The sequence below is a fragment of the Oncorhynchus nerka genome, linkage group LG10 (genome assembly GCF_034236695.1).
Source record: "Oncorhynchus nerka isolate Pitt River linkage group LG10, Oner_Uvic_2.0, whole genome shotgun sequence".
Classification (NCBI taxonomy): domain Eukaryota; kingdom Metazoa; phylum Chordata; class Actinopteri; order Salmoniformes; family Salmonidae; genus Oncorhynchus; species Oncorhynchus nerka.
In genome coordinates this window covers 14,017,580-14,032,540 of record NC_088405.1, presented here as the reverse complement: position 1 = coordinate 14,032,540, position 14,961 = coordinate 14,017,580, and the positions used below count along the sequence as shown (strand labels likewise).

Genomic DNA, 14,961 nt, shown 5'->3' with positions numbered 1-14,961 from the left:
ACCTCCACTACTCTCAGTATCAGCAGAAGAAAGCTAGGTTCCATAGACATGGAGAGAAGGCAAACCTCCACCACTCTCAGTATCAGCAGAAGAAAGCTAGGTTCCATAGACATGGAGAGAAGGCAAACCTCCACCACTCTCAGCATCAGCAGAAGAAAGCTAGGTTCCATAGACATGGAGAGAAGGCAAACCTCCACCACTCTCAGTATCAGCAGAAGAAAGCTAGGTTCCATAGACATGGAGAGAAGGCAAACCTCCACCACTCTCAGCATCAGCAGAAGAAAGCTAGGTTCCATAGACATGGAGAGAAGGCAAACCTCCACCACTCTCAGCATCAGCAGAAGAAAGCTAGGTTCCATAGATATGGAGAGAAGGCAGCAACTCTCAGCAGCACCACTGGGGGCTATCGCCATTTTAAAGTAGTTAATTTTCTTCTTCTTATTCTTCATTGGCGGTTTGTAAACAAACTGAAAATATGCATACCACCACCTACTGTGCTTAGACTGTGTAGTCTGAACAAGCATACATCCATAAAGCCTTTAATGCCCATGCAAAACAGGCTTTGTGGAAAATGTGCCTTCTATCCAACTCTGCAGGAATCTCTAAGTGCAGGAATGAGATCAGGAACCCCTTATCTCCTAGTGCATATAGCCTAGGCCCTTCAGGCTCTGTGTACACCGAGGAGAGGAGCCTTCCTACCTTCCACCGATGCAGTGAGGAGAAGTGTTTATTAAAACAGCTGCTTCAGCCCCAGCACTCCCAGACAGCACTTGGCTGCTTCTCCTTCCTGTCTGTAGCAGAGATGGAATCATGCGGATATGGACACGCACACTAAAGCTGCAACTGGATTAGTAGGCATGCAGGTGGTGGTGAGAGGTGGAAGTGGAGAGAGAGAGACACACACACACACACACACACACACACACAGGTGGAAGTGGATGTAGAGAGATACACACACAGGTGGAAGTGGAGAGAGAGACACACACACACACACAGGTGGAAGTAGAGAGACACACACACACACACACACACACACACACAGGTGGAAGTGGATGTAGAGAGATACACACACAGGTGGAAGTGGAGAGAGAGAGAGACACACACACACACACACACAGGTGAAAGTGGATGTAGAGAGACACACACACACACACACACAGGTGGAAGTGGATGTAGAGAGATACACACAAACACACATGTGCACACACACACACACACCACACACACACACAGGTGGAAGTGGATGTAGAGAGACACACACACACACACACACACAGGTGGAAGTGGATGTAGAGAGAGAGAGAGAGACACACACACACACAGGTGGAAGTGGATGTAGAGAGAGAGACACACACACACACACACACACACACACACACACACACACAGGTGGAAGTGGAGAGAGAGAGACACACACACACACAGGTGGAAGTGGATATAGAGCGAAGGTGAGAAGCTGTCTGAGACATGTTGGTGTAAGACCTGGGGGGGGTCTGTCTGTTCAAATAGCTGGTGAGATTATCATGGCGAACCATGGACAAATACTGCTGTTATGCCCCTTAAGGTTCAAGCACAATATATTTATCGAACTGTACATGGATAGTAGTAGATATCCAAGCAATCCTGTCATACAGTATAGGTGTTTACAGCGTGTTTAAAGGGTGAATATGGAACAGGGGTCAAGGAGAATAAAACCCTTCACCAGTGACCATAGTATTGTTTTAATCATGTATCATTACTATTTCTGTTGGATACTTAAATTTTTTTTTTTTTACCTTTATTTAACTAGGCAAGTCAGTTAAGAACAAATTCTTCTTTTCAATGACGGCCTAGGAACAGTGGGCAGAACGACAGATTTGTACCTTGTCAGCTCGGGGGTTTGAACTTGCAACCTTCCGGTTACTAGTCTAACGCTCTAACCACTAGGCTACCCCGCCGCCCCACTGAGGTGGGGGTTGGTGAGTTGTTCCCTGATAATATGTTTCGTATATTTCCTTTAATCTAAAGGACAGCCTTCTTCCACTGCTTCCCAGTATCAAAAGGCTAAACAACCAGATATTGCTGAACATTGACAACAAGCTTTCAAATATTTAGTGATGAGAAGACAATATGGTCTTAAAAAACAGCTGCACTTCCTTCCGATGCTTCTCAACAATCTGAGTCACTAACTATGGTTGAAAAGTGAAACTGCCGACAGGCATCAAAACCCTTCAGTGTGGCATCACGTGCTCAGTCTTCCATCCTGGTACTGGTCTTATTAAATGGGTCTGCTTCTCCAGGCTCTCGATCTGGTAAGCAGGAGGGTTAAGGAAAGGGGTGACCTACTCAGATGCACAACTGAATGCATTCAACCAAAATGTGTCTTCTGCATTTAACCCAACCCCTCTGAATCAGAGAGGTGAGGGGGGGCTGTTTTGGGACTGTCCTAAATCGCACCCTATTCTCTACAGTTGAAGTCGGATGTTTACATACACTTAGGTTGGAGTCATTCAAACTCATTTTTCAACCACTCCACAAATGTCTTGTTAACAAACTATAGTTTTGGCAAGTCGGTGAGGACATCTACTTTGTGCTTGACACAAGTAATTTCTCCAACAATTGTTTACAGACAGATTATTTCACTTATTCTATCACAATTCCAGTGGGTCAGAGGTTTACACACACTACGTTGACTGTGCCTTTAAACAGCTTGGAAAATTCCAGAAAATGATGTCATGGCTTTAGAAGCTTCTGATAGGCTAATTGACATCATGAGTCAATTGGAGATGTACCTGTGGATGTATTTCAAGGCCTACCTTCAAACTCAGTGCCTCTTTGCTTGACATCATGGGAAAATCAAAAGAAACTAGTATAAACACCAGCTCTGTCAGGAGGAAAGGGCCAACATTCACCCAACTTATTGTGGGAAGCTTGTGGAAGGCTACCCGAAACATTTAACCCAAGTTAAACAATTTAAAGGCAATGTTACCAAATACTAATTGAGTGTATGTAAACTTCTGACCCACTGGGAATGTGATGAAATAAATAAAAGCTGAAATAAATCATTCTCTCTAGTATTATTCTGACATTTCACATTCTTAAAATAAAGTGGTGATCCTAACTGACCTAAAACAGGGATTTTTACTTGGATTAAATGTCAGGAATTGTGAAAAACAGAGTTGAAATGTTTTTGTCTAAGGTGTATGTAAGCTTCTGACTTCCACTGTATATAGTGCACTACTTTTAACCAGGACCCATGGCATTTGAGATGCAGACTTGTTATGTCTATGCTATATATCCAATCCAGCCAGACTGAAACCTTCCCCTACGCAACTGAAAACTACCGTAGCCTCATTACTGATAGGAACAAGGATGCTTTTGCCTTACAGGCTTTTTTTATGCTTTTCCAAAACGAAACAGAAATTCAATCAACGGATCCTGAGAGACGAGACCCAGCCAGAAAATAAAATAGCTCAAATTGAACTGATCATTAATTTAAATGGAATGAACCACTGACTGATCATTCAAATAATTAATAATTTCATGGCAGTGAACCGCTGAGGATAGAATGTTTTGCAAGCATGAAAGACACAGACGGCTTCTGTTCTGTTGTAACCAGTCACCATTACACCCTGAATCTCTGGGGAGCATTTGACCCCATTTAGTTGATGTGAAACAGAAAGCCCTTCGGGGTAGACATTATGCACTGGGACACACCACGATCAGAGCACTGGGCCAGGGAACACGAACGCGGTGGTTGTGTGTGTCTGTGGTTGTGTGTGTCTGTGGTTGTGTGTGTCTGTGGATGTGTGTGTCTGTGGTTGTGTGTGTCTGTGTGTGTTGTCTGGCCCAGTGCTCTGATCCAGGGAACACACCTGGAAGGTAATGAAGCATAAGGTGTTTCAGGTGTTGATTGTGAAAAACAAGTTCATTTTAATACTGATTATTAGTAAGAGGGTGGTGCTAGCACAACCAGGGTACCGATTGACTATGGGTAAGAGGGTGGTGCTAGCACAACCAGGGTACCGATTGACTATTGGTAAGAGGGTGGTGCTAGCACAACCAGGGTACCGATTGACTATTGGTAAGAGGGTGGTGCTAGCACAACCAGGGTACCGATTGACTATTGGTAAGAGGGTGGTGCTAGCACAACCAGAGTACCGATTGATTATTAGTAAGAGGGTGGTGCTAGCACAACCAGGGTACCGATTGACTATTGGTAAGAGGGTGGTGCTAGCACCACCAGGGTACCGATTGACTATTGGTAAGAGGGTGGTGCTAGCAAAACCAGGGTTGCGATTGACTGATGGCAAGAGAGTGGTGATAGCTAAGCCAGGGTCGTGGGTGACTATTGGTAAGAGGGTGGTGTAGCTAAGCCAGGGTCGCAGGTGACTATTGGTAAGAGAGTGGTGATAGCTAAGCCAGGGTCGTGGGTAACTATTGGTAAGAGAGTGGTGATAGCTAAGCCAGGGTTGTTGGTAACCATTGGTAAGAGAGTGGTGATAGCTAAGCGTCGTGGGTAACTATTGGTAAGAGAGTGGTGATAGCATGGTCGTGGGTGACTATTGGTAAGAGAGTGGTGATAGCTAACCCAGGGTTGTGGGTAAATTGGTAAGAGAGTGGTGATAGCTAAGCCAGGGTCCTGGTGACTTTTGGTAAGAGGGGGGTGATAGCTAAGACAGGGCCATGGGTCCAATCCCATATATGAAATCATTATACACTCATTATACTCTAACTGACTTTTGTTAGGAATGTAGAAATAGGCTAGGTGGTTTCGCAAAAACACTTTTGATAAGCACCTGCTAAATTACAGATAGTCTTTACATTTTGGTTGAAAATGAATTATTATGTCTCCAGTATGGTTGCGAGGCTCAGAGAGAAGACTGGGTGTGGGACAAGGATATGAGAGTCTGCGACAGCCTTAACACCCCTCAGAGGAGAGGACAGTAGCTCTCTGCCACACACAGTCACTCAAGGCTATCATTGGATTACTGTGGAGTCTCTCTCGCTCAAAGACTTGGAGGGGAAGGAGGGAAGAGGGGAGGGGAAGGAGAGTGTCTATCCACTTTGGGAAATGCAGGGAGAGATAAATTACCACCCTGACTGATCCTCTCAGAGAAACAGAGGGAAGAATGGTTGACTGGAGAGCATGCCCTTGAGCGTATTAAAACCACACACAGATGACTGGCGTTAGAAAAGAAAGTGACATTCAGAGACCAGGTCTAGAAAAGATTGGAACCAATAGTCAGTCTTCACTGCACAAAATAACCAACCCATGTCCCAGATGCAATAGTCAAGCCCTGCTTCAACCTACAAGCCCTGCTTCAACCTACAAGCCCTGCTTCAACCTACAAGCCCTGCTTCAACCTACTAGCCCTGCTTCAACCTACTAGCCCTGCTTCAACCTACTAGCCCTGCTTCAACCTACTAGCCCTGCTTCAACCTACTAGACCTGCTTCAACCTACTAGCCCTGCTTCAACCTACAAGCCCTGCTTCAACCTACAAGCCCTGCTTCAACCTACTAGCCCTGCTTCAATCTACTAGCCCTGCTTCAACCTACTAGCCCTGCTTCAACCTACAAGCCCTGCTTCAACCTACTAGCCCTGCTTCAACCTACAAGCCCTGCTTCAACCTACAAGCCCTGCTTCAACCTACAAGCCCTGCTTCAACCTACAAGCCCTGTTTCAACCTACAAGCCCTGCTTCAACCTACAAGCTCTGCAAGAAAGCACAAGCAATTCCAAGCAGCTATTCTACGTCCCAAACGGCACCCTACTCCCTACGTAGTGCACTACTTTTGACCATGGCCCAGAAGGGTAATAGGGAGCAATTTGGGATGTGACCAAGTCGCTGAGGGGATTTCTACACCGGCATGCCTCATTGCACCATTGTGGATAATGTAATGGCCACCCCATTTGAGCTGCAGTCGCTGCAGTTTGTGGCCTAAATTAGCGGTTTGCAGGGCCGGGGTCGGGAGGCTGACTTAGTGAGGAGCGTCTTCCCCCAAGCTCAATTAACCTCCCATCTGGAGTAGGAGAGAGAGGGGGAATTAGCGGAGGGATGATCCTGCCTTAATGTTGTATTGGTCCCAAATTGCACCCTATTCACTGTACTGTATATTACACTACTTTTAAAACAGGGACTGGTCAAAAGTAGTGCACTATGAAGGGAATAGGGTGCCATTTGGGGGACAGACACTTCCTCCTGAGCAACACTGACATTTCCCCACAGGAAGGGAGGCTGCAGTAGAAGATCAATAGCCCTGAGGAAGGGGTCAGGCATGGTGGGAGGAGTCAGGAAGGGTGAGGAAAGTATTGGAGAGAGGGGAGAGGTGGGAGGAGTCAGGAAGGGTGAGGAAAGGCTTGGAGAGAGGGGAGAGGTGGGAGGAGTCAGGAAGGGTGAGGAAATGCTTGGAGAGAGGGGAGAGGTGGGAGGACAGTCAGGAAGGGTGAGGAAAGCGTTGGAGAGAGAAGAGAGGTGGGAGGACAGTCAGGAAGGGTGAGCAGAGAGAGCCTCCTGATTCCTCTCTTGGAGCTGTGCACAACATGATCCCGGCTGCTGCTAAACCCACCATTAAAGGCCTACTTATTAATTCACCTGGTTGGCTATAACCCTGGCTCTGTCACGACTATCTGGAAGCCCAAGATCTAACAAGTACAGTGTACACAGACATTAGTCCTACATACAGTGTACATAGACATTAGGTCTACATACAGTGTACATAGACATTAGGTCTACATACAGTGTACATAGACAATAGGTCCTACATACAGTGTACATAGACATTAGGTCTACATACAGTGTACATAGACATTAGGTCTACATACAGTGTACATAGACATTAGGTCTACATACAGTGTACATAGACATTAGGTCTACATACAGTGTACATAGACATTAGGTCTACATACAGTGTACATAGACATTCACATGGACCCACACAGACAGCAGACATATGAGGGCCATAGAGGACCACTCAACTTGGACTGGCACATTCAAATGCAAGTCACGTTAGGAGAAATAGATATATATATATATACACGTGTGAACTGCTATAGAGGGAAGGGGTCATACTCGTCACAGTTCTGCAGTGAAGAGAGAACCGTCTTTCTTGAGTGACACATCAAAGCAAGGGAGGCTTTCTCCCTTTTTTTCCGGGAGACAGATGGTTGCGAGTGGCACAATGAGGATGGTTGACATTGACGAGGGAAAATGTTGCCTCTGCCAAGTCCACACGTCACCTCAGTATGCAGCCTTGTGTCAGCCATCCATCCATCGCTCTCTGGTCCATACAGCTTTTCAATACCACCACTAAATGGAGATTCATTACCAACCACACTGAGACAAGTGAGTGATGTGCTGGGTCATTCACGAGGGCTATCTGATCAAAGGACTGAGTGTGGAAGCCACATTGGAGCCTAAGAGGTGGTAACACATCACATTAAGAAGTGACTGTAAATGGTTTATAAGTAGGTTATAAACAGTTAGTATGTAGTTTATAAATCACTTATAAACAGTTAAAACTTTGTTAGGAATTGTATAATTGTCATTTTGGTAGAACTTTTAAACCATACCTAGATGTAAAGTGATATTTAAACCGTACCTAACTGTACCTAAATGTAAAGTGATATTTAAACTGTACCTAAATGTAAAGTGATATTTAAACTGTACCTAAATGTAAAGTGATATTTAAACTGTACCTAAATGTAAAGTGATATTTAAACCGTACCTAACTGTACCTAAATGTAAAGTGATATTTAAACTGTACCTAAATGTAAAGTGATATTTAAACTGTACCTAAATGTAAAGTGATATGTAAACCTTACCTAAATGTAAAGTGATATGTAAACCTTACCTAAATGTAAAGTGATATTTAAACTGTACCTAAATGTAAAGTGATATTTAAACCTTACCTAAATGTAAAGTGATATGTAAACCTTACCTAAATGTAAAGTGATATTTAAACTGTACCTAAATGTAAAGTGATATGTAAACTGTACCTAAATGTAAAGTGATATTTAAACTGTACCTAAATGTAAAGTGATATGTAAACCTTACCTAAATGTAAAGTGATATGTAAACTGTACCTAAATGTAAAGTGATATGTAAACCATACCTAAATGTAAAGTGTTATTTAAACCTTACCTAAATGTAAAGTGTTATTTAAACCTTACCTAAATGTAAAGTGATATTTAAACCGTACCTAAATGTAAAGTGTTATTTAAACCTTACCTAAATGTAAAGTGATATGTAAACCTTACCTAAATGTAAAGTGATATGTAAACCTTACCTAAATGTAAAGTGATATGTAAACCGTACTTAAATGTAAAGTGATATGTAAACCTTACCTAAATGTAAAGTGATATTTAAACTGTACCTAAATGTAAAGTGATATGTAAACCTTACCTAAATGTAAAGTGATATGTAAACCTTACCTAAATGTAAAGTGATATGTAAACTGTACCTAAATGTAAAGTGATATGTAAACCATACCTAAATGTAAAGTGATATGTAAACCTTACCTAAATGTAAAGTGATATGTAAACCATACCTAAATGTAAAGTGATATGTAAACCATACCTAAATGTAAAGTGATATGTAAACCATACCTAAATGTAAAGTGTTATTAAAATGTACCTTACTGTAAAGTGTTACCAGTCAGACAATACTTACGGTTGTTCCCCAGCTCCTCAAACAGATACTGCATCTTTTCCCACTGGGTACCATTCTGATTAGGTGGGGCTTCAAGAGGAACGAAGGCCCTGCAAAAAAATACTATTCATTAAAACCATTGGCTTTATTAGAAGTAAAATATGACATAGCCTGATCCCAGATCTGATGGAAGTTGGCTATACAGCACAAACAGATCTGATGGAAGTTGACTATACAGCACAAACAGATCTGGGACCAGGCGAGTTAAAATAAGGTTAGAACATGTGATAGCCTACTTTGTAAAGTAAATGTATTAGAGAAGCCATGACTGGGTATCTCCAGTGCATTTCTTAATGGAAACACAATGTTTTGATTACGTCCCTTGATAATAATTGCTTCTATCAACAGCCGTCAGCATCATCAGCAGTGCAAAACAACTTTTAGTTTCCCATACACTATTTACATAAAGTTGTCCCTGCTAGACAAGTTTATTTACCTAGCATTGAAGAGAATGTATTCAGGGAACTCTCTTCACTGTCAGAATGTCAAAACATACCCCCCAGTCTGAGTCGAGAGACTAGCTAACACCTGCCACTGAAACCAACAGGATGGAGTGAAATATTGAAATATTCATATTTTCTGTATTGAAAGCCTTCTTCAGGGTTGATGGCAAAGTTAATTTACTGTTTCATTTCTTTTGGACCTGCAATTAAATGGATCAAGGTGTGCATTTTGTTGGACTAAAATAGACATTGCCAAACACTGACTAGAGATGGAATGTATTCCTGGGAATGGCTTTCACTGTTATTAACTTAGCTGAGTAGGGCAGACCATTTCTTTTACCCAGGAAAACAACAGCATTAATCCAACTACACATTGGCAGAGGGTTTAGTAGAGGCAACAATGACTATTGGTAGAGGGTTTAGTAGCAGCAACAATGACTATTGGTAGGGGGTTTAGTAGCTGCAACAGCATCAATGACTATTGGTAGAGGGTTTAGTAGCAGCATCAATGACTATTGGTAGAGGGTTTAGTAGAGGCAACAGCATCAATGACTATTGGTAGAGGGTTTAGTAGCTGCAACAGCATCAATGACTATTGGTAGAGGGTTTAATAGCAGCATCAATGACTATTGGTAGAGGGTTTAGTAGCAGCAACAATTACTATTGGTAGAGGGTTTAGTAGCAGCAACAGCATCAATGACTATTGGTAGAGGGTTTAGTAGCTGCAACAGCATCAATGACTATTGGTAGAGGGTTTAGTAGCAGCAACAGCATCAATGACTATTGGTAGAGGGTTTAGTAGCAGCAACAATGACTATTGGTAGAGGGTTTAGTAGAGGCAACAACATCAATGACTATTGGTAGTGGGTTTAGTAGAGGCAACAACATCAATGACTATTGGTAGAGGGTTTAGTAGAGGCAACAGCATCAATGACTATTGGTAGACAGTTTAGTAGAGGCAACAACATCAATGACTATTGGTAGTGGGTTTAGTAGAGGCAACAGCATCAATGACTATTGGTAGACAGTTTAGTAGAGGCAACAACATCAATGACTATTGGTAGAGGGTTTAGTAGAGGCAACAGCATCAATGACTATTGGTAGAGGGTTTAGTAGAGGCAACAGCATCAATGACTATTGGTAGAGGGTTTAGTAGAGGCAACAGCATCAATGACTATTGGTAGAGGGTTTAGTAGAGGCAACAGCATCAATGACTATTGGTAGAGGGTTTAGTAGAGGCAACAGCATCAATGACTATTGGTAGAGGGTTTAGTAGAGGCAACAGCATCAATGACTATTGGTAGTGGGTTTAGTAGAGGCAACAACATCAATGACTATTGGTAGTGGGTTTAGTAGCAGCATCAATGACTATTGGTAGAGGGTTTAGTAGCTGCAACAGCATCAATGACTATTGGTAGAGGGTTTAGTAGCAGCAACAGCATCAATGACTATTGGTAGAGGGTTTAGTAGCAGCATCAATGACTATTGTTAGAGGGTTTAGTAGCATCAATGACTATTGGTAGTGGGTTTAACAGCATCAATGACTATTGGTAGTGGGTTTAGTAGACTATTGGTAGAGGGTTTAGTAGGCAACAGCATCAATGACTATTGGTAGAGGGTTTAGTAGAGCAACAGCATCAATGACTATTTAGAGGGTTTAGTAGAGGGTTTAGTGGGTTTAGTAGCAACAGCATCAATGACTATTGGTAGAGGGTTTAGTAGAGGCAACAGCATCAATGACTATTGGTAGAGTGGGTTTAGTAGAGGCAACAGCATCAATGACTATTGGTAGTGGGTTTAGTAGAGGCAACAGCATCAATGACTATTGGTAGAGGGTTTAGTAGACATCAATGACTATTGGTAGTGGGTTTAGGCAACAGCATCAATGACTATTGGTAGAGGGTTTAGTAGAGGCAACAGCATCAATGACTATTGGTAGAGGGTTTAGTAGAGGCAACAGCATCAATGACTATTGGTAGAGGGTTTAGTAGAGGCAACAGCATCAATGACTATTGGTAGAGGGTTTAGTAGAGGCAACAGCATCAATGACTATTGGTAGAGGGTTTAGTAGAGCAACAGCATCAATGACTATTGGTAGAGGGTTTAGTAGAGCAACAACATCAATGACTATTGGTAGAGGGTTTAGTAGCAACAGCATCAATGACTATTGGTAGAGGGTTTTTAGGCAACAGCATCAATGACTATTGGTAGAGGGCAGCAACAGCATCAATGACTATTGGTAGAGGGTTTAGTAGAGGCAACAACATCAATGACTATTGGTAGAGGGTTTAGTAGAGGCAACAACATCAATGACTATTGGTAGAGGGTTTAGTAGAGGCAACAGCATCAATGACTATTGGTAGCATCAATGGTTTAGTAGAGGCAACAGCATCAATGACTATTGGTAGAGGGTTTAGTAGAGGCAACAGCATCAATGACTATTGGTAGAGGGTTTAGTAGAGGCAACAGCATCAATGACTATTGGTAGAGGGTTTAGTAGAGGCAACAGCATCAATGACTATTGGTAGAGGGTTTAGTAGAGGCAACAGCATCAATGACTATTGGTAGAGGGTTTAGTAGAGGCAACAGCATCAATGACTATTGGTAGTGGGTTTAGTGCAACAGCATCAATGTTTAGGGTTTAGTAGAGGCAACAGCATCAATGACTATTGGTAGAGGGTTTAGTAGAGGCAACAGCATCAATGACTATTGGTAGAGGGTTTAGTAGCAGCAACAGCATCAATGACTATTGGTAGAGGGTTTAGTAGCTGCAACAGCATCAATGACTATTGGTAGAGGGTTTAGTAGCAACAGCATCAATGACTATTGGTAGAGGGTTTAGTAGCAGCAACAGCATCAATGACTATTGGTAGAGGGTTTAGTAGCAGCAACAATGACTATTGGTAGAGGGTTTAGTAGCAGCAACAGCATCAATGACTATTGGTAGAGGGTTTAGTAGCAGCAACAGCATCAATGACTATTGGTAGAGGGTTTAGTAGCTGCAACAATGACTATTGGTAGAGGGTTTAGTAGAGGCAACAACATCAATGACTATTGGTAGAGGGTTTAGTAGCAGCAACAATGACTATTGGTAGAGGGTTTAGTAGAGGCAACAGCATCAATGACTATTGGTAGTGGGTTTAGTAGAGGCAACAGCATCAATGACTATTGGTAGAGGGTTTAGTAGAGGCAACAACATCAATGACTATTGGTAGAGGGTTTAGTAGAGGCAACAGCATCAATGACTATTGGTAGAGGGTTTAGTAGAGGCAACAGCATCAATGACTATTGGTAGAGGGTTTAGTAGAGGCAACAGCATCAATGACTATTGGTAGAGGGTTTAGTAGAGGCAACAGCATCAATGACTATTGGTAGAGGGTTTAGTAGAGGCAACAGCATCAATGACTATTGGTAGAGGGTTTAGTAGAGGCAACAGCATCAATGACTATTGGTAGAGGGTTTAGTAGAGGCAACAGCATCAATGACTATTGGTAGTGGGTTTAGTAGCAGCAACAGCATCAATGACTATTGGTAGTGGGTTTAGTAGAGGCAACAACATCAATGACTATTGGTAGTGGGTTTAGTAGCAGCAACAATGACTATTGGTAGAGGGTTTAGTAGCTGCAACAGCATCAATGACTATTGGTAGTGGGTTTAGTAGAGGCAACAACATCAATGACTATTGGTAGAGAGTTTAGTAGCAGCAACAGCATCAATGACTATTGGTAGAGGGTTTAGTAGCTGCAACAACATCAATGACTATTGGTAGAGGGTTTAGTAGCTGCAACAGCATCAATGACTATTGGTAGAGGGTTTAGTAGCAGCAACAGCATCAATGACTATTGGTAGAGGGTTTAGTAGCAGCAACAATGACTATTGGTAGAGGGTTTAGTAGAGGCAACAACATCAATGACTATTGGTAGTGGGTTTAGTAGAGGCAACAACATCAATGACTATTGGTAGAGAGTTTAGTAGAGGCAACAGCATCAATGACTATTGGTAGAGGGTTTAGTAGAGGCAACAGCATCAATGACTATTGGTAGTGGGTTTAGTAGAGGCAACAGCATCAATGACTATTGGTAGAGGGTTTAGTAGAGGCAACAGCATCAATGACTATTGGTAGAGGGTTTAGTAGAGACAACAGCATCAATGACTATTGGTAGAGGGTTTAGTAGAGGCAACAGCATCAATGACTATTGGTAGAGGGTTTAGTAGAGGCAACAGCATCAATGACTATTGGTAGAGGGTTTAGTAGAGGCAACAACATCAATGACTATTGGTAGTGGGTTTAGTAGCAGCATCAATGACTATTGGTAGAGGGTTTAGTAGCTGCAACAGCATCAATGACTATTGGTAGTGTGTTTAGTAGAGGCAACAACATCAATGACTATTGGTAGAGGGTTTAGTAGCAGCAACATCATCAATGACTATTGGTAGAGGGTTTAGTAGCTGCAACAGCATCAATGACTATTGGTAGAGGGTTTAGTAGCAGCAACAGCATCAATGACTATTGGTAGAGGGTTTAGTAGCAGCATCAATGACTATTGGTAGAGGGTTTAGTAGCTGCAACAGCATCAATGACTATTGGTAGAGTGTTTAGTAGCTGCAACAGCATCGATGACTATTGGTAGAGGGTTTAGTAGCAGCAACAGCATCAATGACTATTGGTAGAGGGTTTAGTAGCAGCATCAATGACTATTGGTAGAGGGTTTAGTAGCTGTAACAATGACTATTGGTAGAGGGTTTAGTAGCAGCAACAGCATCAATGACTATTGGTAGAGGGTTTAGTAGCAGCAACAGCATCAATGACTATTGGTAGAGGGTTTAGTAGCTGCAACAATGACTATTGGTAGAGGGTTTAGTAGAGGCAACAACATCAATGACTATTGGTAGAGTGTTTAGTAGCAGCAACAATGACTATTGGTAGAGGGTTTAGTAGAGGCAACAACATCAATGACTATTGGTAGAGGGTTTAGTAGCTGCAACAGCATCAATGACTATTGGTAGACGGTTTAGTAGAGGCAACAACATCAATGACTATTGGTAGAGGGTTTAGTAGCAGCAACAGCATCAATGACTATTGGTAGAGGGTTTAGTAGCAGCAACAACATCAACGACTATTGGTAGAGGGTTTAGTAGCAGCAACAACATCAATGACTATTGGTAGAGGGTTTAGTAGCAGCAACAGCATCAATGACTATTGGTAGACAGTTTAGTAGTGACAACAACATCAATGACTATTGGTAGAGAGTTTAGTAGAGGCAACATTAATGACTATTGGTAGAGGGTTTAGTAGTGGCAACAACATCAATGACTATTGGTAGACAGTTAAGAAGTGACAACAACATTAATGACTATTGGTAGAGGGTTAAGTAGTGGCAACAACATCAATGATTATTGGTAGACAGTTAAGTAGTGACAACAACATCAATGACTATTGGTAGAGGGTTTAGTAGCGGCAACAACATCAATGACTATTGGTAGACAGTTTAGTAATGACAACAACATCAATGACTATTGGTAGAGGGTTTAGTAGTGACAACAACATCAATGACTATTGGTAGACAGTTTAGTAGTGACAACAACATCAATGACTATTGGTAGACAGTTTAGTAGTGACAACAACATCAATGACTATTGGTAGAGGGTTTAGTAGTGGCAAAAACATCAATGACTATTGGTAGAGGGTTTAGTAGCACAACGTCTTGAAATAAATGCAATGCAATCATTTAAAGTGAGAGTAGGTTGTAGCTTTGACAATGCTTTTCACACTAGCCAAATCTAATCAATAGATAACAGAATGATTCATTTCTTTCTTTGTCTATTT

The 14,961-nt window shown here is 42.1% G+C and overlaps 1 protein-coding gene across 1 annotated transcript in view; it reads right to left on the bottom strand.

Annotated features, from left to right (window-relative positions):
- Positions 1-14,961, bottom strand: part of lmbrd1 (LMBR1 domain containing 1) — a 212,430-nt gene that overhangs the window by 103,309 nt on the left and 94,160 nt on the right. The window contains exon 6 of the mRNA XM_065023036.1: positions 8,653-8,741. Coding sequence (XP_064879108.1) covers positions 8,653-8,741 — 89 coding nt within the window. The remainder of the gene's footprint in view (positions 1-8,652; positions 8,742-14,961) is intronic.